At 38.3% G+C, this 21,919-nt stretch overlaps 1 protein-coding gene across 3 annotated transcripts in view; it reads left to right on the forward strand.

Moving 5' to 3' along the window:
• The window catches only part of PTPRR (protein tyrosine phosphatase receptor type R), a 273,598-nt gene that overhangs the window by 130,106 nt on the left and 121,573 nt on the right, over positions 1 to 21,919 (forward strand). For 2 of the 3 annotated variants that reach the window (XM_061416475.1, XM_061416477.1), the window contains exon 3: positions 18,081 to 18,194. The exons of the other annotated variant lie outside the window; for it this stretch is intronic. In XM_061416475.1, the coding sequence (XP_061272459.1) occupies positions 18,081 to 18,194 (114 nt within the window). The remainder of the gene's footprint in view (positions 1 to 18,080; positions 18,195 to 21,919) is intronic. 3 annotated transcript variants of the gene reach the window in all.

Consider the following 21,919-nt stretch of genomic DNA (forward strand, 5'->3'; position numbering starts at 1 on the left):
ACATACATCATTAAATGCTTGCCATAAGTTTAGTGAACACCCATCATTTCATATAGGTACAAAGTGAAAGAAATAGGGAAAAAATGTCTTCCTTGCAATGAGAACTAAGATTTACTCTCTTAACTTTTGCATATAACATACAACACTGTTAATTATGTTTACTATGTTGTATATTACACCCCTATATTATCTTATAACTGGAAGTTTGTACCTTTTTACTACCTTTATTGAATTCCCCCTCCCCCTGCCCTCACCTCTGGTAACCGCAAACTCAATCTCTTTTTTCATGAGTTTATTTGTTTTTTAAGTGTAGTTGACCAACAACACTATGACAGTTTGTGGTACACAGTATAGTGAAAATCACTCAATTGTGTCCAACTTTTGCGACCCCATGAATTGCTAGAGGCATCAGAGGGCAGACACACAAACCATAATCACGGAAAACTAGTCAATCTAATCACACGGACCACAGCCTTGTCTAACTAAATGAAACTAAGCCATGCCAGGTGGGGCCACCCAAGACGGGCGGGTCGTGGTGGAGAGGTCTGACAGAATGTGGTCCACTGGAGAAGGGAATGGCAAACCACTTCAGTATTCTTGCCTCGAGAACCCCATGAAGACAAATTAGAAAGACACAAAAGAGGGTGAGCTAATGATGCAGAAACTAGAAAGAGAATTATGCAATAATTACCTCCCATCGAGGTACCATAATATATTTATCCTTTTGCACCAGTGTTCATTTAAGTTGCTTCTGATTTTTTACTATAATACTGCAAAGAGGGCTTCGCCGGTGGCTCAGCAATAAAGTATCTGCCTGCAATGCAGGAGTTCCAAGAGACACAGGTTCACTCTCTGGGTTGCAAAGATCCCCTGAAGCAGAAAATGGCAACCCAGTCCAGTATTCTTGCCTGGAAAACCCCACGGACAGAGGAGCCTGAGGGCCCTACTCCATGGGGTTGCAAAGAGTTAAACACAACTGAGGGCACACACACACATACTGCAAAGAAAATCTTTGTGTCTGTTTCTTTTTTATTCATGGAAATCATTTCCTTAAGATAAATATGCAGGGAGGGAATTACTGGATCAAAGATCATGAGCATTTTTAAGAACCTTGATGGTGCCCCATTGCTTTAAAAAATCAATTTCCTGTTCTACTCATAATGTATAAATGGTTAAGATTTATTTTAATCTTGCTTGCATTATCTTGTGGCCATAGCTCATGGAATCCCCATACTGTTGCAACAGTGTTTTTTCTAACAAACTGTTAGCTTCTTAAAGACAGAGATCATACCTTAAAATTATCTTCATTCCCTCCTATTTTTTAAACCAAATATTTTACTTATAATAATAAAAACAATCATTTATCTGATATCCCTCTGCATAAAGGTCTGCATGTGGTATAATGGGAAAAAATAATCAGTTATGGAATCAGACCAACCTATATTTGAACACCACATTCATTACTTGGTTTTTTTTTTAAATCACTTTAATTTCCCTATCAATTAAAAGATTAATAACAATGCCTGGTCTCTAAGTCCTGATGAGAGCTGAAATGAGATATCTATGAAGTCCCTCACACAAGTAGGAAATTTTACAGAAAACAGTGGAACTTTTAGAAGAACTTTCTCATGAAAATACCTTGTGAACATATACATATTTTTTAAGGGCAGAAAAAAATAAAAACCTTCATATAGCTTGTCTGTAGTCCGTAGAGTTCTCATATTATAGTTTTGCTAAGGGTTATGAAAAAAAAAATCCCTATGCATTTCATTCTTATAAACTGTTGAAACAGAAAGCACCTGAGGTATCTCTTGGGAATGTACAGGCTGCTACAGTAGGCCTGGGATCTGCAACGTCTCGAAATAGCGCCAGGCAGTTACCTCCAGGTGACTAAATGGGGCTTCCTCTCAGTACACCAGGTTAGAAAGCTTTGTGATTAGTCCGGCTCTCCGAGGTGAGGAAATAACACAAAGAGGAGTACAAATGGAAACCGAACTTAACACAGCATCAGGCCGATTTCCAAACAGGTAAGAGAATCTTTCGTGACACTAAGAGTGCTAGGTTAAGAGGTTGAATATTGAGATTTCTGTCTGTAGCTGTTCTTGTGCATGCGTATGAGTGAGTCAGCAGAGAATCTTTGTGATACCTAGGGAAATAGCTTTAGCCTCAAAGTTTGAAATTAAAAGAAAATCCTATGCAATTATTCAATATCTCTCAACAGTAAATACCTTACCACCATTACAAGAAGTTTCTTATAAAAAATTTGTATCCAGACCAACAAGGACCTACTGTATAGCACAGGGAACTCTGCTCAGTGTTGTGTGGCAGCCTGGATGGGAGGAGAATTTGGGGGAGAATGGATACATGTGTATGTATGGCTGAGTCCCTTTGGTGTCCACCTGAAACTCACAATGTTGTTAAATATCAAATAAAAAGTTAAAAAAATTATTAAGCTAAAAGCCTTTCCCCCAGTTTGAGAAAATATTCTATGGGAAATACATATTTTCTTTATATGAAGTGGTATAGAAAATAAAGATGTGTGTTTCCCCCAAAATATTGTGTCTATAATAAAAAGAATGGAATTACAAATACATCCACTTGGAAAATTTTCATAAAAGGTATTGAGTGGGGCAGCTATTTCCTTGGTTTTGCTTGGTGTAGTTCCCACACTGGGGAAAAAGATGACCCCTTGCATTTATGGTAACTAGAAAATAAAAGGCGAGCTTACAGTGGGTTTAGTCACTAAATCTAGACACGTTATCATACTGCATTCTGGGGACCCTGCCTTTGTGTGCAGACTTCACGAAAAGACTAGTCAGTATCTTCCATTGTAATCGGATGTGGGAGACCAATAAACGACAGTTGGTGACAGGAGATATCCTCTGTCTAATTCCCAACCGGGACCTCAGCTTTGTTGTTTTCTACCAGTAAACCAAGAATCTTATTATGAAAGCCGGGCTGTCCTCATAAGAATTAGGGCTCTCATTAAAAATTATGTATGAATTCATTAGCTAATCTGTACAGAAAGTGCTATCCCCAGGTGAAAACACTCACAAAATATTTAGTTCACTTAAGTTTATTTCAAAAAAATATGTATCACGTTCCCATTGTATTCTAAGCATTGTACAAAGTTCTGGGTGTACAAGGATTAAAAATAAGAATTTATGTTGAATGTTTAAAGATAATAGAGTGATTTTGGTGTTGGTACAAAATTATGGATTATTCTGATTTATCTGTGGTCTGTGATGATGAATAACAATGTCAGAAAACAGTACATCTTGTGTTTCCATCCATCTTAATCATAAAATTGGATTAACTTCCTGTCTGATTCAATGTTGCAGAAAACAATCATCAAGACGCCCCAAATATATCATTTGATTCAAGAAATCAACCTTTATTTGCCACAAAATATAGGGCTGTCAGATTTTTTTAAAGTATGTTTCTAGCGTGAAACATGAGGAGATTATAATGCCAAACGATGGTTTGGCAATCATTTCAAAGAAGGATTTAGGGTTTAGCAGCAAGATTTTAGATTAAAGAGAAATAAAAGTTTTTAGTGATTTTCTTTTAATGTCTTTTAATACGAGGAGGATAACATGTTTAAATCTGCCATTTAATAGAAATTAAAGCTTTAAAGGAGACATGGCTTCTTAATTCTGCACACCAAAATATTGTTCCCTACAGCTTCCACAGTCCTAAATTTATATTTTAAATTGCTAGCGTGAATTATCCAGTTGATAATTGATGCTAGATTGTGTTGTATGAAATATAGAAATCAGCCGTTTCTATATTTAGCTGTAACAAGGAGGAATAAGATATATATAGTTTCCTTTGTTTTTCTGAACAATCCATGTACTTCTATCTAGCAATTTAATAATTAGTTCAGAGATATAGCAATCCTAATAAATATCATGACCCCAATTATGCTTAAAGGAAAAAAAAAGGAGTATCACTAAGAAGATTGAGAAGTAATAACAGGATGAAATTGGCACAGTCATGCTGTGCATTAAAGTTATGCTGCAGACAACATCACTCAGAACCTTTATTTTCCAGAAATGAGATGATTCTCAGCATTCTAATCACCAAAATAACACATTGTGGGAAATTATATGCTTATTATTTTGCCATCTCCTTCCACAGATGATAAAAAAACCACAAGAACACTGAGTAAAACTTATTCCACCTTCTCTCTTTATTCATTTTTAGTTATGCAGAAAATTATTACTTCCCACTGTGTCAGAAAAATCAAGATTCCCGAGAATAAAAGTTTTGAAAGAACACTAAATCATAGATTTTTTATTTGCATCCCAGAACACATGCCAATAAACCTCGCTTTATTTTACCATACTTCTTGGGAAATTGGGTGGTTCACCAGAATAGTGAAAAACAGAATCCTGTTACAGTCATTGACGTGAAACATAAACTGCTTCATGGAGGGAATGGAAATAAAAGTAAATTTATAACATCCTTCCAGGGATGTTAGACCACAAACCACCCTGTTGATCAGACTGATATTTCAGAGCCTGTGTGGTCCTCCCTGCCACTCACAGCTCAAGATTTCACGTGTGAAAAAAGTCAAAAGTCCCCAAAGAATATATTCCTGTTGATTGCACATAAGCCCATAAAAATAAAAGGGGACAGTCTCCCTATTTAACCCACAGATGGATAAAGCACCCGGGGTCTATAACGATTGATAGTTTCTTCATTTTTTAAGATAATACTTATATGCTTGATGGCTTGGGAAGCATCACTTTCTGACTGGGAAGCAAAGTGCTTGAGGAGTTAAAGGATTATTACTTTGCCTGGAATGTCTATTTCCAAGCATCCCTAAATGCCACTTAGAAATCAGCCTGATCACAATTCTTACTGCATTCAGTGGTCAGATGTCTCCGTCTTTTCAGAAAAGCTGCGTGAATGGAGCGGTCATGGCTGTGATGATTAGAGTTCATCCTGATGGGGTTGAATGTAGAAACCTGAATTAGTCTGACCTCATTTTTCAGGCAACATTCGTCTGAGCATTGGGCTTTTGTCTGTAGAGTTTCTGCCTGGCCTTGATTCTAGCCATTTTCCATTCAAGCTTTTGGTTACTGTGCCTGCCTGTAGCATAAGAGATGCTGAAGGACAGGGAGAAGAAGTAACAACAGAGGGGAGATTGAAAGACAACACAGGAATAAGAATAATGGAGAAGAAATAATAATCAGTACAAGGTAGAAAACATTATCAGGGGAGTTGAATATGGAAATTTCTGTTGACTGGAGCATATAATAATGAGACTTGAAAATTCTGTTAAAAGCAAGTAACTTGCTATTATATTTGTTTACTGTACTCAGAGTAATATCTATTTGTGGATAAATCGTGATTTTTCTCCTGTCTCCAAAGAACTTTGTGTTAAAACTGTATTTTCTTCTATCTTACCCATAGATGTGTCTGTGACTTTACGAGACAGCAAAAGAGACACTGATGTATAGAACAGTCTTATGGACTCTGTTGCAGAGGGAGAGGGTGGGAAGATTTGGGAGAATGGCATTGAAACATGTATAATATCATGTATGAAACGAGTTGCCAGTCCAGGTTCGATGCACGATACTGGATGCTTGGGGCTGGTGCACTGGGACGACCCAGAGGGATGGTATGGGGAGGGAGGAGGGAGGAGGGTTCAGGATGGGGAACACATTGTATACCTGTGGTGGATTCATTCTGATATTTGGCAAAACTAATACAATTTGTAAAGTTTAAAAATAAAATTTAAAAAAAAGAAATAGGTCATAAACCTGACCACAACAACAACAACAAAAAAATATTGTTAAGAATTTGCTGAATGACAAAAAAAAAAAAAAATTTTTTTTCTAAGTCTAAACAGACACCAAGTCACAAAGTATAGGAATGATAGTATCATAAAAGTATATGAAGTGTTATTTTGTGATTTTGGGAAGCCTCATCTCCTCCATTGACTCAGAAAAGTCAAGACCTTCACCATTTCATGATTTTTTAAAATAGCTTATTATAAAGATTGGGGCTTCCTCCGAATTAAATAGAATTTAAAGTTTTAAGAACAATGTATTAAAATTCTGGAGGGTTCAGGATGGGGAACACATGTATACCTGTGGCAGATTCATTTTGATATTTGGCAAAACTAATACAATTATGTAAAGTTTAAAAATAAAATAAAATGTAAAAAAAAAATTCTTAACTTTATTGCTAAATTATAGGAGGCTTTTTTTTTCTTTTGGCCACAAGGAATATGAAATGAAGGATCTTAGTTCCCCAATGAGTAATTGAACCTGCGCCCCCTTCAGTGAAAGCTCAGAGTCTTAACCACTGGACAATCAGGGAAATTCCAATAGAAGAGTCTTTAAAGGCAAAAGAAAAGATTTTTTTACAAGAATTTTATTAGAGGATGTGAAAAGGAACACTAAGTAAGAGATAATATTAAAATAGAAAAGGGTGATTAATGAAATGAAGAAAAAATTGGTTGTAAAAAGCTTTTCAAATGAGTAGGATAGAGATTCCAATCTAAATCACTAGATTCGACTGTTTCAATATTAATATTTAATTTGTAGTAGTAGACAGAGAAACAAGAAAAGGATCATGAATATGAATTTGATTCAGTAGCTATAAGGAGTCTTTTATACAATTTGGGTCTGAGTTGATGGTTCACACAACCATGGTTAGAGTGGAGTAGGGAGCGAATGAAAGTAGTGATTCTGAAATCAAAGAACCCTTCTTAAAATGTGCTATTTTAACCTTAAACCTCACGCATGTATTCTTCCAAAATTATGTCACTTTTGCAAAACCAAATTATTTGACCATTGCTTTTTCCTCTGACCTAGATTTCCTAATTGAGTTTTGGCCAAAGTCCTTTGATTGTTAAATCAGTAAATGTAAGCACTGGAAATCCAATCAGGCCACTTCTTAGTATATTAATATTATTACTGTTCCAGGAAATAAGTATAAGAACTTCATTTAGTCAACAGATTTGCTCCTCATCCATGTGCTGAGTATCCAGAGTAGATCACTTCGTTGTTTGTAACATTGATGTACAGTCAATCCATATTTTTAAGCAAAGTCTATGGAGCACATTTTATCTATCAGTTTTAGCTGTTTTATGTTTGATAACAGGTGATCTTCAAAAGCCCTGTGAAAAGTATGCCGTTAACAATCGATTTGACAGATGAGGAAACTGAGGCTCAGAGAGAGTTAGTAATTTGACCAAGGTCACTCAGCCCGGGATATATCAAAGTCTGTCTTACTAACCATGCTCTTAACTATTATATTATACTGTGGCAAAGTTTTCTTATTTGGTATTTGCTTACCTGTGTGCAACTTCCAAACTCACAATTATTTTAAGTCATATTCATTCTCTCTAGCTATTAGAAAACCGAGTACTCCAGAGCTTTTAAATGTGTGAGAACGTAATTCGAGAAGCTCTTGAATATCTCCCTGGTCCACAAGGTCTTTCCTTTCTAAATAAGAATTTAGATACATTTTCTCACTCTCTACCAATTTTCATTTAGCTCCTTCAGGAATTGCTTTAACTAATTAGCTAATCAGTTGTTTTAGCAGCCCATAGCTCTAACAGAGTCTAGGATGTGAGAAACTCATGAAGCTGGCACTGTAATTGTTTTCAAAATCTCACAAAACATTACTCTGCCTAAAAGTAGCATTGGCATGTCATGTGTTAAAAGAGGTAGCTCATCACAGTGTAGAGATCTTAAAAAGAAAGATTAAGTCACATGATGCATGATTGCTGTAGTATAAAGGTCAAAATTCTTACCACCTGAAGGGAAAAGATTTTTCTATTTACCATCTTGTCTTCTTTGTTCTCAAAAAAAAAAACTGGCCTTGGTGTTTTGCCTGTTTTTTTCAGTATCCAATCACATCTTAACATCCCAGCTTTCCTACCAAAGTCTCAGTATACACTCATAACACACTAACTTTAGTTTATGAGTATCAAATTGTACTAACCCTTAAAAACTCATTAAGGGACCCTTTAGGACAAAAGAGGGCTTCCCTAATGGCTCAGCAGTAAAGAATCTGCCTGCAATTCAGGAGATGCAAGAGACTCGGGTTCTATCCCTGAGTCGGGAAGATCCCCTGAAGGAGAAAATGGCAACCCACTCCAGTATTCTTGCCTGAAGAGCCCATGGACAGAGGAGCCCGGTGGGCTATAGTCCAAAGAATTGCAAAGAGTTGGACATAACCGAGCAACTGAACACAGATACCTAGGACAAAAGAAAGTCTGTGGGATTGTACCCCAGTGGTCCCGCACTTTCAAATAAGTTCCAGTGAGGATTCACTTGGCCTCCCAATGGACCGTGGACCACATTTTGAGATTCATTACTTGAAGGTCACCAATTATTTCTCATCAACAAATCCAAGAACCTTTCCTTGGTCTGCATTTTTCTTAACCTTCAGCAGCATCCAGCAGTATTGACAAACCTCTTTCACAAACTGCTCTTGACTCCACAGCACCATATACTTGATTTTCCTTGAACCCTGCCACCCCTGTAAATATCCATGCTGAAATCAAGGCCAACTAACAAAAACAGTGGTTGAGCCTTTTTGCCTTTTGTGGGTGTGGGCAACAGGGTGCAATGTAATGTCTAGCTTTGGTGCACCATGTATTGGTGTTTGAGGGGGACAAGAAATAGCATCTCCCTTCTCCTGCCTGAGGAAGACAGAGGAAACAGACCTGTGAAGATACAAAATGTAGCTTTATTGCTGATGGAGCTGCTGGACTGTGACTTAGGAGCATGACAGTATACTTCCCTGCCTGCCTCTCCTTCTGTAGCAGATTCACCCACCAGCCACAAGAGTACTGGGCAACTGGGGCCTCTGGAAGGGACAGAGTCTTCCCAACTCACTTTACTATTTGCAAAGAGTATACCAGGTTGTATTTACAGGTAAGCAGACCCCAAAAGGAAGTACAGAGCTACATATGCCCCAGTGTCTCATTCCAAGTGCACCAATTACATATCACTTACCCTCCCCTGGGGAGATCGAGGAGGGGAGGAACCAGGAATATTATATATTTGAGATGCCACCATACAGAATAAAACATCAGGGTTGGGGAATAGTGTTTCCTCCTAACATTATGGGAAGAGAAAAGGCATAGAGACATGGCAGTTATAGCATCACGTTAAAATGGATACATATTTGTATGATTATATATTAGATATATAATATATATTAGATATATAATATATATTAGATATATATTAGATATGCACATATATATATGATATATGTGCATATTACATTATATTACCTACATGTTAGAAAAAAGCTAACACTAAAACACCACAAGCTTTATTTCAGGGTGATGGAATAAACTATTATGAATAATATTTATTTCTTTTTCCTAGTTCTTTTAAGTTTCTAATCTCCTATCATGAGCGTATTTAGTTTTTATAATTAGAAAGATAAAATTTAAAACTCTTCAAATTAGTCACAAGAAATATACACACTGATTAAGTGCTGTTTACAAACAGTATAACACACAACTCAGGAAGCTGATATTGATTTTGTGCGTTAGAAACAAGTTTCAAAGAATTGGTTAGATAAAATAAACTGATTCTTCCCCCTCCTGAATGGTGCAGTAGTCAAAGTGTGTGTGCGTGTGTGTATGTGTGTGTGTGTGTGTGCGTGTGTGCTTGTGCACGTGTGCACGTGAAAATCAAAGCCCACCAGGCTCCGCTCTCCATGGGATTCTCCAGGCAAGACTACTGGAGTGGGTTGCCATTTCCTACTCCAGGGGATCTTACCGATCCGGGAATCGATTCTGTCTCTAATGTCTCCTGTTTGGGCAGGTGGGTTCTTTACCACTAGCACCACCTGGGAAGCCCCGACATTGAAGCCCCACCCAATTACAGTTTTCGACCTTTGAACAATGTGAAGATTAGCTGAACCGACCCCAGTGTTCAGTTGCAAATCCAAATGTAACTTTACAGTCGGCCCTCCATACCTGAGGTTCTGCATCCTTGGATTCAACCAACCCTTGCTTTGTGTAGTGCTGTGGTGCATATCCAGTGAAAGAAATGAGTGTCTAAGTGGACCCATAACTTTCAAGTGAGTACTACTCATGGGCCAAGCATAGTAACTACACAATGTTGAGTGTGATGAGTTACATATTCCTTCACTTCACAAAGAGTTATTAAACACCTACCAAGTGCCAGGCACTATTCCAGGTCCTGAGGATATAACAGAGAACCAGAAAGGCAAGTTTCCACGAGGGCGGTGCTCACGTTTTAGTGAATGCATGCATACTAGGTCGCTTCACTCATGTCCAACTCTGCAACTTTATGGACGGCAGCCCGCCAAGCTCCTCTGTTCATGGGATTCTCCAGGCAAGATTACTGGAGTGGGTTGCCATGCCTCCTCCAGGCTCATTTTAGTGAAGGGAGGTATATAATAAGCAAACAAACAAAAAAAAAAAAGAAGCAAGAAACTACAAGATAGTGAGGAATGCTATCCGGAAAATAAAGCAAGGTGATGTGATAGGGATTGGCCAGGTGGGACAACCCCTCTGAGGAGACGACACTTAACTGAGAGCAGAAAGATCAGAAGGACCCACCATATAGTGCTGTTGAATGACTATCCAGTGGGCAGGCAGATGCCATGGCCATGATGCGGGAATGAGCACAGCTTGTTGAGGAGCTGGAAAAAAGGGTGGAGTGACTTGAGGGAGAGATATGAGATGAAATTTAGAAGGAACGGGAGCCAAATAAAGTAAAGCCTGGTAAGCCATGTAATTGAATTTAATTCTAAAAGTAATAGAAAGTCATTGGAGGATGTTAAAAAAGAAAGGAAGCTGAGCTCTTTGGGAAAAAATAGATTTAAAAATGGATAGAGAAGATTAGGAAACTATAAACGAAATTTTGTGCCGTTTCCTGTCTGAAACAGTTAAGAGAGAACGTATCTTATCTGAAGCATCGCAAAGAATACACTGACAGAACTCAGAAGATAAATGAAGATAATAAACATACTTTACAGAATCAAAATCACACTAGAAACCAAATAATTAGATTAGATTCTATTGAAAACACATAAAAACACAGAGTAGACCTGAGAAATTTTCGATGAACTAAAGATAAAGAAGTGGTAAGAAAAAACAAGTACATAAAGTGGTTAAAAAGAAAGAATATAAAATTGTATAATTAGTATCCTTAAAGTTGAACCAAAAAATATTTAGAAGAAAGATCATTCGGATGTGTAATAGGAAGAAATACTTCTGAAACAAGACATCTGGGATGTGTAGACATCAAGAGCATACTATGCTGCAAAAACTATCAAATCAAAGAAACATCCTGGTGAAACTTTTTAACTTTAAAAAATAAAGATTACTATGAGATTGCAGGCAGAAAAGCAAATTATCTACAAGACAGGCTGGCCTCAGGCCAGAGCATTTTTCACAGCAATTTTCAATGCCAAGAGGCATTGGAATAACAGCAGCAGAGTTCAAAGGCAAGAAATAAAAATGGGGATTGAATCAAGAAGTTAATATTCAGCCAAGTTGTAATTTATTGTTAAAGGCACCATAACTACATTTTCAAACACATAACATGGGAGGAAACATAGCGCTTATGAAGCCTGCTTTAAAGAACCTACTTGATAATGAAATACGGCTAAATAAGAGATACATCAAAATAAAGAATTCAGGAATGTATGCCCTTCTAAAAAAGAGCTGATAATGATCTTGACTATGAATATGTAACTAACACTATAGAGCCTTAAAATTTTTAATTACAGAATATATTCGTTAGTGTAAATAATGCTAAAACAATCCCAAGGGCTTCCCTGGTGGCTCAGATGGTAAAGCGTCTGCCTACAATGCAGAAGACCCGGGTTTGATCCCTGGGTCGGGAAGATCCCCTGGAGAAGGAAATGGCAATCCACTCCAGTACTATTGCCTGGAAAATCCCATGGACAGAGGAGCCTGGTAGGCTACAGTCCATGGGGTCGCAAAGAGTTGGACACGACTGAGCGACTTCACTTCACTAATGCAATAAAAGTTTGTTTTTAACTCATGTTGCTGTTTAACAAGTGTTGGATGGGACCCCTGCTTCATGCAGTGATCAGATCCTATGCATCTTCTTTTGTATGGCTCCATAATTTTATTACAGTCTTCAGAGTCATGCTGGACCCATACAGCTTATAGACAGGGAAGAGAGAGGGTAGAGAAGACTGCCTCAGACTGAAAATGTCACTTCACTTTAATTTACATTAATTGGTGAGCACTATTGCATGGCTCCACCGAGATATAAATGGGCTAAGATACCAGGAGGAAACAATAGGTTTAGTGAGTAGTCTCTATTACATAAAAACATAAATATCATCAAATATAACAATACAAAAATAATAATGTAATTATAAAAACTGGAAAATGATAATTGATGGGAAGAGATGTACATTTCCTCACTTTTCATAGCAGCAATTAATAAATATTTGTTGAAGTTTTCAAATCAAGAAATAAAGATTTAAATGTATTATCATGCAATATGTATATTATGAACATAGGCACCTGAAGAAAAAAAATTTAGAATGACCAAAAAAGAAAAAAAAAAAACCACTTAACAAAGGACAGAAAACTAAGGAGGTATAGAAACAAATTTTAAAAGATAGCATAACATAAAACACATTTAGATCTACTAAGCCACTTCAGTCCTGTCCAACTCTATGCACCCCCATAGACGGCAGCCCACCAGGCTCCCTTGTTCCTGGGATTCTCCAGGCAAGAACACTGGAGTGGGTTGCCATTTCCTTCTCCAATGCAGGAAAGTGAAAAGTGAAAGTGAAGTCGCTCAGTCGTGTCTGACTCTTTGCGACCCCATGGACTGCAGCCTACCAGGCTCCTCCATCCATGGGATTTTCCAGACAAGAGTACTGGAGTGGGGTGCCATTTAGATCTATTAAAATAATAAAAGTCAAAAGGATCAGCTAAACTATAGTAAGAAATTATTAGGTGAGACTCAAAATATTATATTTAATGACAATATATATTGTAAATACAGAAGTATATTTGGATATATTTAATAAATTAAATATATATTAAGTGGAATAAAGCAAGCTATGGACAATATGTGTATTTTAATCATATTTGTATTTAATAATAATAAACATGGTATATAATAAATATACATTATTTTACATTCTATACACATAGAAAATATTTGCAAGAGTACACAAGAAATAGCAATGTTGTGTCTGAGGACTGGAATGAAAAGTTAGGAGAAGGAAAGCATGCTTCCATTTTTTACTCTATATCTTTCTGTAACTTAAAATTTTTGTAATATGAATTTTTATTATTAAAATGTAAACAAAAATAACTAAAGTTCAACATAGAATACTGTCAGAGAACTGAAAGATGCAAGCAAAGGGAAGGGAAAGAGAGGTCATGGAAATCCAGCAGCATTATATTTTATTAAATATGGAAAGAGAAGTAAATTTGGTTGTGGATGAGGAGAGGGAAAAAGTTAAGTTCAGTTTGAGTAATATTGTGTTTGAAGCATAAATGGAACAATCAGGTGGAAGGCTGCAGGTGTAGGACTCTAAGAAAGGTGGGAGCATGAAATATGGAAATAAAAATGGTTAGTGTGTGAGTGACAGTAGAGGACAGCTCAGGGAGTTAGAAGAAGGGGTTGAGTGATGGTATAAATTCCTCCAATAGGTCAGGGTTTTCTTCTCTGTTCAGAGACAGAGAAACTTTTGCTTTTGTTCTTGGGAATCACTTGACATTCCAACTGCTGGTCAAAAAGGGAAAACTCCTTGCCAAGAATGAGCTTAGAGATCCTGCGGAGCAGTGAGCACACGTTAAAGTTAGAAAGGGGAGAGTGGAGTCTTCCTGACAGGCTTGGTCCTAAAGGAAGCTGGGATCATTTGTGGCTGTTGGGAATTGAAACTGGACTTCTTTGAGGGCTTTGAGGACATCTCTTTGGCCCTCCTCTCCCTATTAGGGTCATTGGAGAAGGAAATGGCAACCCACTCCAGCGTTCTTGCCTGGAGAATCCCAGGGACACGGAGCCTGGTGGGCTGCCGTCTGTGGGGTCGCACAGAGTCCGACACGACTGAAGCGACTTAGCAGCAGCAGCAGCAGCAGGTGTGCTCCTGACTCTTACTGGGGGTGATCAGATGACAGACCAAGCTGCCTAATAGCTTCAAGAGGTGACGAACATTTAGAAAACCGACCCCCCCAGGCAAAAATAATTCAACTGCCCTTTAAATATAAATAACTAAAAGCCAGCCACATACTTACAACTTAAACATAATGCTGGTACATAAATTCAGGTGCTGCATTTTCATCAGTTTCCTCAAATTGATTTATATCTAAGACTCATAGGCTTCATATGCTTTAGTAGACTGTCTAGTGACCAAAGAAAGAAAGTCATATTACACAGGGGTATTTCCTTTGTGGGAAGAAGTAGACCTGGGGGAGGGGACATGGGTCCCAGATCAAAGGAACTGACTCAGGAATCTCTTTGCAAGGCGGAAGCCCAATAAATTTAAATACAAATAGAGCTTGAAATCTTTGAATTTTTACCATGTTCAATTTTTTATATGTTTAGATATTAATAATATCAATAATAATACTCAGTTGTTTGGGATAGTAACTCTATTTGCATCATTCATTACTGTGAAATGGCTTAACATTTGCACTTGAAAAGAGCATGGTAATTTCTTTTAAACTTAAAATTTTCAGTCATTTGTATGTTAAATAATAGAAATGACCAAATGGGTTTAGAATAAGACTGAAATATATCTTGCACTGTTATATGGTAACTTTGAAGTTGTGACACTGTTATTGTCATGGAAATTTATATTCTGTCATAGCTGTTATGATCTAACAGAATAGGATGAGAAAAAGCTGTGTGTTTCTAGCATCTCTCCAGAAGGAAGAAGTAACATATATTCTCTTATTATAAGAAGTCATATTTATTTTCCCTGAAATAAAATTTTCATTTTGCCTAGAACCCTTTCTTTTCCTCAAATTGTAATTGTATATAATGTCTGGCATGTATTAGGCTTTCCGATACATCTTTCTTGTTGTTGTTTATACTGTATTTTAGCATTACTGTTTCATGGTGAATAGTCAGAAATACATGCATGTGCTCTGAGACCAGTTCAGCTTTTCACAGGCAAGCAGAGAACTGAGGTAAATTATTCAAATATTTGATCCCATGAACCAGATGATTGGAGTTTTAACCAGTTACTTCAACTCACTTCTTCATTTTAGTTAGGGAGTCTAAAATTTCTGTTTCAAAGGCACAGTTTTACCTTCTTGGAACGTTGCCATCTTGAGTGATTTTAAATCTTGAGTTCCCATTTCACATCCATTTGCCATTTCAATCTGAGAAACTTTAATACTGTTTCCACAGTTACAAGCCTCAAGTTAATCATGGCCCTGGGAATTGAGCTCTCAAGTGTGTACACAACCCCCTTGGCTTGCAGTTCTCAGCATAGACTGTTGGCTCCAAATCATGCCCATGGGAATCAAGGGCTGTGCCTGCTTGCTCACCCTGCCTGACAAACACTGTTGGTGAGCCAGAAGTCGGTGGTTCCTCATCAGTGTTTGCAGTAACAGAGGAACCCATCTCTGGGCTTTCCAAAGGAAGGGGAGTAAACAGTCTCCAATACAAGGTCCAATATCTATTGGCAGCTTCCACAGCTTTGCAGAGCTGAAAGTAAGCTGTTAGATAAAAGGAAGTCTCTGTTTCTCAGAGCCACCAGATGGATTTAGTTTTTCTAATCTTTTGGATTTTCCATAAAGCATGTTTTCATAAAATATAAAGTGTGCTTAAAAGTATTAGGTTTTTCTCATTACTGCATTTCTATATCCTACTCATCCTTCAGTTTTACTTTCTGCATCAAAGTGTGTGCATTCAGTCACTCAGTCATGTCCGACTCTTTGTGACCCCATGGACTGTAGCCTGCCAGGCTTCTCTGTCCATAGGATTCTCCAGGCAAGAATACTGTAGTGGGTTGCCATTTCCTCCTCCATGGGATCTTTCCCACCCAGGGATCAGACCCGCATCTCTTGTGTCTCCTGCATTGGCAGGTGGATTCTTTACTACTGTGCCACCTGGGAAGCCACTGCATCAAAGTATATTTTTGTATACAGGAAACATTTTTAAACCATAGAAAAGCACAGAGAATAACATAACAAACAACTGTGAATCATTGAATGGCTTTCGTTTGATTTTTTTTTTTTAAGTGTTACTGATGGCATTAATGTAGCTTTCCTACATACTCCCAGCAAAATTCTCCTTTTCCCCTCCCCAGAAGCAAGTTGTACCTTATAGTTGGGGTTTTGGATAGAGTTTTTCAATAGTTCTTCCCTTTTCTGGATTTCTGGTTTTTTGCCAGGAGTCTTCCAGCTACCTAACATGACCAAGCTCTATGGCCCCTGCCCCTATGCACGTGTTAAAAGACTCAAAGGTGCAAAAGCAGTATAGACTTCAGCTGGGTGTACATTTTGATTGGAAACCATTATACTTCTTCTGACCTCACCCACTCCCTTTGATTTCTGTGTATGTGTGTGCATGCGTGCTCAGCTGTGTCTGACTATTTGCAACCCCATAGACTATAACCTGATGCGAAGAGCTAACTCATTTGAAAAGACCCTGATGCTGGGAAAGATTGAGGGCAGGAGGAGACGGGGACGACAGAGGATGAGATGGCTGGATGGCATCATCCATTGAGTAATGGACATGGGTTTGGGTGGACTCCGGGGGTTGGTGATGGACAGGGAGGCCTGGCGTGCTGCAGTTCATGGGGTCGCAAAGAGTTAGACACGACTGAGCAACTGAACTGAACTGAACTGAGACTATAACCTACCAGGCTCCTCTGTCCATGGAATTCTCTAGGCAAAAATACTAGAATGGGTTGCCATTTCCACCTCCAAGGATCTTACTGACCCAGAGATTGAATGTACGTCTCCTGCATCTCCCGCATTGGGCAGGCACGGTCTTTACCACTGCACCACCTGTAGCAATGAGTATTTGGTCCAGTTTCCAATCACTTATTTTGTACCAACTTTATGTATAGAGAAGTTACTATTTCCTAACAAAGCTATAAATTATTGAAGCAGTATTAATTCTTCTTCCACAGCAAACTGGGAGAAGGTCCTCTAAGAGTTCTTATACTCCAGTAGATCACACTTAAAGCCAATCGCTTAGTCACAAAAGTGTGTACATAGACCTGCACCTCACTTTATAGAACAGATGGTATTGCAGTCATCTAACAGTTACCATTAATCTTCTATGGTCAAATCAGGGAATTAAGCGTTATAAAATAAGAAATGCCTAAAGGTTTAGTTTCCCCACTTTGCAAAGCATCTATTTCAAGTGATTATGATGCATTTTTGAAAATACATAGTTAACTAATTTTGAATGTATTAACAGCACCCATGGCTTAAATTAAGGATGTAGTATTAATTGCATACCTTGGTTTACATTTTAGGAATTTTTAAATAGTTAGTTGTCTTTTTCCAAAGCTATTTGAAAATTAAGAGTGCTTGCCCAAGCAATTGAATAAGAATTATTTACCTTAGACTGAATTATCAGTTCCATTGATTTCTTTACCAGAGTTTGAAAATGCATCATTGCAGCTCATTCTTTTGCCTTGCACTGGCAGCAAATTGCTCTATAGAGAAACTGCCAAGTCTGGTGTTATGGAACTTACACAGAATCTTCCTCTCTGTGACTGTCTGTGAACACAAATTAAAGATGTCCTCTGGCTTGGATTACTGAAATGTACTTGGCTGCATGTTCCATTCTATCATCTGGACTTAAAGCAAAATAAATCAGTACACGTTTCAGTGAAATTCTTTGTGAATTGATCATTCATATGAACTCTTGATTATAACTAGACAAATCACATTGTTATACAATGTACCATCTTCTTAACTAACACCATTTAAAATTTCACGTAAAATGTCCCTATAATTTTATCTCCATTAAAAATGAAATAAAGCACCACAACTGTGTATTTCTTAGAGTCACAGGAATTTTTGTGGTCAGTCATCCATCAGGAACTGAATGTTGAAAATCAAAGATTTACTATAATTTGAATTTTTTATTTTCCAGACACTGCAAATGGATGTAAACAGGCTGAACATAACCTTGCTTCGGATATTTCGCCAAGGAGTAGCTGCAGCTTTAGGACTCTTACCCCAGCAAGTGCATATCAATCGCCTCATTGTAAGATACCTACATTTTGCATTTCCAGAGTATAAGCTTTGATCTTTATTGCAGGGCTCAAGAATAATGAACAACAATAAAGAACACCCATGCTGTAGTTTTATGGCCCATGAACCAAATCTGGCATAACACTTGTTTTTGTCAAAGAAGTTTTATTGTAACAAACCATACCCATTTGTTTACATATTGTCTAAGGTTTCTTTCATGCTACAATGGCAGAGCCGAGTATTTGTAACAGATCGTCTGTCTAAATTGAAAGTTAAAATATTTGTTATCTGGTCCATTACAAAAAATGTTTGTCAACTTTCTCATAGTTCAGCACTAGCTACCCTGGTAGGTATAAATAGAAAGGCCCTGAATACCTGTCTCACCAACCTGACACTCCTCCCAAAATATTCTCCCTAAGAGAAAAATGTTTTCTATCAGGTAAGACTCTGTCTCCAGACAGCATCTATTAAAATCCCTTTAGATATAAGAGGATGAAGGATAGTGAACACATAGGCAGAGGATTTTGAATAAAGAGTGAGTAAGAACCATCCTTAAGGACAGTAGTCCAAGGAAAATGCAAACATAGTCTTGAAAAGTCAAGGGAAAACTTGGATGGGTAATTGAAGTGGGACGAAGTAAGCCCAAAGGATCTTTTCCATTAGGCCCACTTTAGACCTATCAGTCACCCATATCCTTTCTTTTCCTCCTCTCCTCAGTATTTAGGGACCTTGATATCATCCAACCACATGTTCCCATCTGTACTTGAAGGTGGGTGTGAGCAAACGCAAAGAAAGGCAGATTAAAATATTATGATTTTCTCTTTATAAAAAGCATATTATCAAAGCTTCCTGTGAAAAGGGACTTTGGAATAATCTTTTACAGTTTTAAAGCTGTTCTTAATTTCTGCTGCCTTAGAAACTCAAGCAAGGACTTCTCATTCTCCTTGCCCTAAATTCTTAGGCTCCTGCTTGGGCTCAGTTTTATACTGCATCAATATCTGCATTTCCACGTATGGAGAAGAATTTGCTTTTAATTTTGGTTTAGAATTGTTATTTCTTTTCCTTTTTCCTGTGTGCCAGGTGAATTACTTTCATCCCCATAATAACTTTTATTCTGTGAGTCAGCTAATCTCTGGGACTAAGACTTTTTAAAAAACAAAGTTTTTAACAATGCCATAGAAGAAGAAATACAGCATTTCCCATTATCTTGAAAGAAGTTATTTGTATCCAGAGTGTACCTTACTCAAGTGAGAAGTGAGGTATTATAGATGTCTTAGATCTAGATTTTATATATATATATATATATGTACTTAGATATCTTAGATATACTTTTATATGTGTAGATTTAAAGAGTATAATGGCTCTTTGAAAGGATAAAAGAGGGGTTTGCCACACCTAGAGAGGGATATGCATATCTTCAGAGAATGTTAGCAGTATTTATGCATGTCTGTGTCTAAGAGTAGTTTTTGTAATAGTTCGAGTTATGATGGAAGAGGGTGTTTGCTATGACCAGTGCATTCTCTTGGCAAAACTCTATTAGTCTTTGCCCTGCTTCATTCCGTATTCCAAGGCCAAATTTGCCTGTTACTCCAGGTGTTTCTTGACTTCCTACTTTTGCATTCCAGTCCCCTAGAATGAAAAGGACATCTTTTTTGGGTGTTAGTTCTAAAAGGTCTTGTAGGTCTTCATAGAACCGTTCAACTTCAGCTTCTTCAGTGTTACTGATTGGGGCATAGACTTGGATTACTGTGATATTGAACGGTTTGCCTTGGAAATGAACAGAGATCATTCTGTCATTTTTGAGATTGCATCCAAGTACTGCATTTCGGACTGTTTTGTTGACCATGATGGCTACTCCATTTCTTCTAAGGGATTCCTGCCCACAGTAGTAGATATAATGGTCATCTGAGTTAAATTCACCCATTCCAATCCATTTTAGTGCGTTGATTGCTAGAATGTCGACATTCACTCTTGCCATCTCCTTTTTGACCAATTCCAATTTGCCTTGATTCACGGACCTGACATTCCAGGTTCCTATGCAATATTGCTCTTTACAGCATCAGAACTTGCTTCTATCACCAGTCACATCCACAGCTGGGTATTGTTTTTGCTTTGGCTCCATCCCTTCATTCTTTCTGGAGTTATTTCTCCACTGATCTCCAGTAGCATATTGGGCACCTACTGACCTGGGGAGTTCTTTCAGTATCCTATCATTTTGCCTTTTCATACTGTTCATGGGGTTCTCAAGGCAAGAATACTGAAGTGGTTTGCCATTCCCTTCTCCAGTGGACCACATTCTGTCAGCCCTCTCCACCATGACCTGCCCATCTTGGGTGGCCCCATGGGCATGGCTTAGTTTCATTGAGTTAGACAAGGCTGTGGTCCTAGTGTGATTAGATTGACTAGTTTTCTGTGAGTATGGTTTCAGTGTGTCTGCCCTCTGATGCCCTCTTGCAATATCTACCATCTTACTTGGGTTTCTCTTACCTTGGGCGTGGGGTATCTCTTCATGGCTGTTCCAGCAAAGCGCAGCCACTGCTCCTTACCTTGGACGAGGGGTATCTGCTCACCGCCGCCCCTCCTGACCTTGAACATGGAATAGCTCCTCTAGGCCCTCCTGCACCTGTGCAGTCACCGCTCCTTGGACATGGGGTTGCTCCTCCCAGCCACCGCCCCTGGCCTCGTGCATTGGGTAGCTCCTCCCAGCCGCCGCCCCTGATGCTTTTGAACTGTGGTGTTGGAGAAGACTCTTGAGAGTCCCTTGGACTGCAAGGAGATCCAACCAGTCCATTCTGAAGTAGATCAGCCCTGGGTGTTCTTTGGAAGGAATGATGCTAAAGCTGAAACTCCAGTACTTTGGCCACCTCATATGAAGAGTTGACTCATTGGAAAATACACTGATGCTGGGAGGGATTGGGGGCAGGAGGAGAAGGGGACGACAGAGGATGAGATGGCTGGATGGCATCACTGACTCGATGGACGTGAGTCTGAGTGATCTCTGGGAGTTGGTGATGGACAGGGAGGTCTGGAGTGCTGCGATTCATGGGGTCGACTGAACTGAACTGAGTTATGATGGCACCTGAGGAAGCACAGTATAGTGATTAAGAGCAAGTGCTGTGGAGATAGACCCAGAATTCTATTTCATTTCCAGTTTGGCCATGTCCCAGCTCTATGACCTAAGGCAGGTTCCTTAGGTTCTTTCATTTACAACATGAAATGACCATAATACCTCTGTCCTGGAGGTAACAGCTTTAAGGCACAGGGGAACATGACAAGTACAAAACAAGGGTCTCTCCCTACTGTCGTTGCTATTAGATCATAAACTATTTGAATTATTATCCACATCTTTCACATCAGCATTATGTGATATCCAGTTGTTTTCTGTTGTTTCTGCAAACACAGAAACATTTTTTCCTGGATTGCTAGCTGTCCTCCATTTTATACCTGACTGAACATCTGATAAATTGCATTCAAAGAAAATATTCTTTAAAAAAAAGAAAGTTTTCTAGCAAGATAAAACCCTGTGTACTGAAAAGAAAAGCTAACCACAATTTTCTTTGTAAGTGTTTTGTGTAAGTTGTGAAAGAGAATCTATCAGTGACAGCATCATTTTGTGTAGCGTTTGTTTTTTATGGGTGTGTGGCACATCAGCCATTTATGGTAAGAAGTCCTCTCACCCTGCCTCAGCAAATGAGGTCAGACTAATAGGAAAGTAACATGATATCATTGCATAACACA

This window comes from Bos javanicus, chromosome 5 (assembly GCF_032452875.1).
Source record: "Bos javanicus breed banteng chromosome 5, ARS-OSU_banteng_1.0, whole genome shotgun sequence".
Taxonomy (NCBI): Eukaryota; Metazoa; Chordata; class Mammalia; order Artiodactyla; family Bovidae; genus Bos; species Bos javanicus.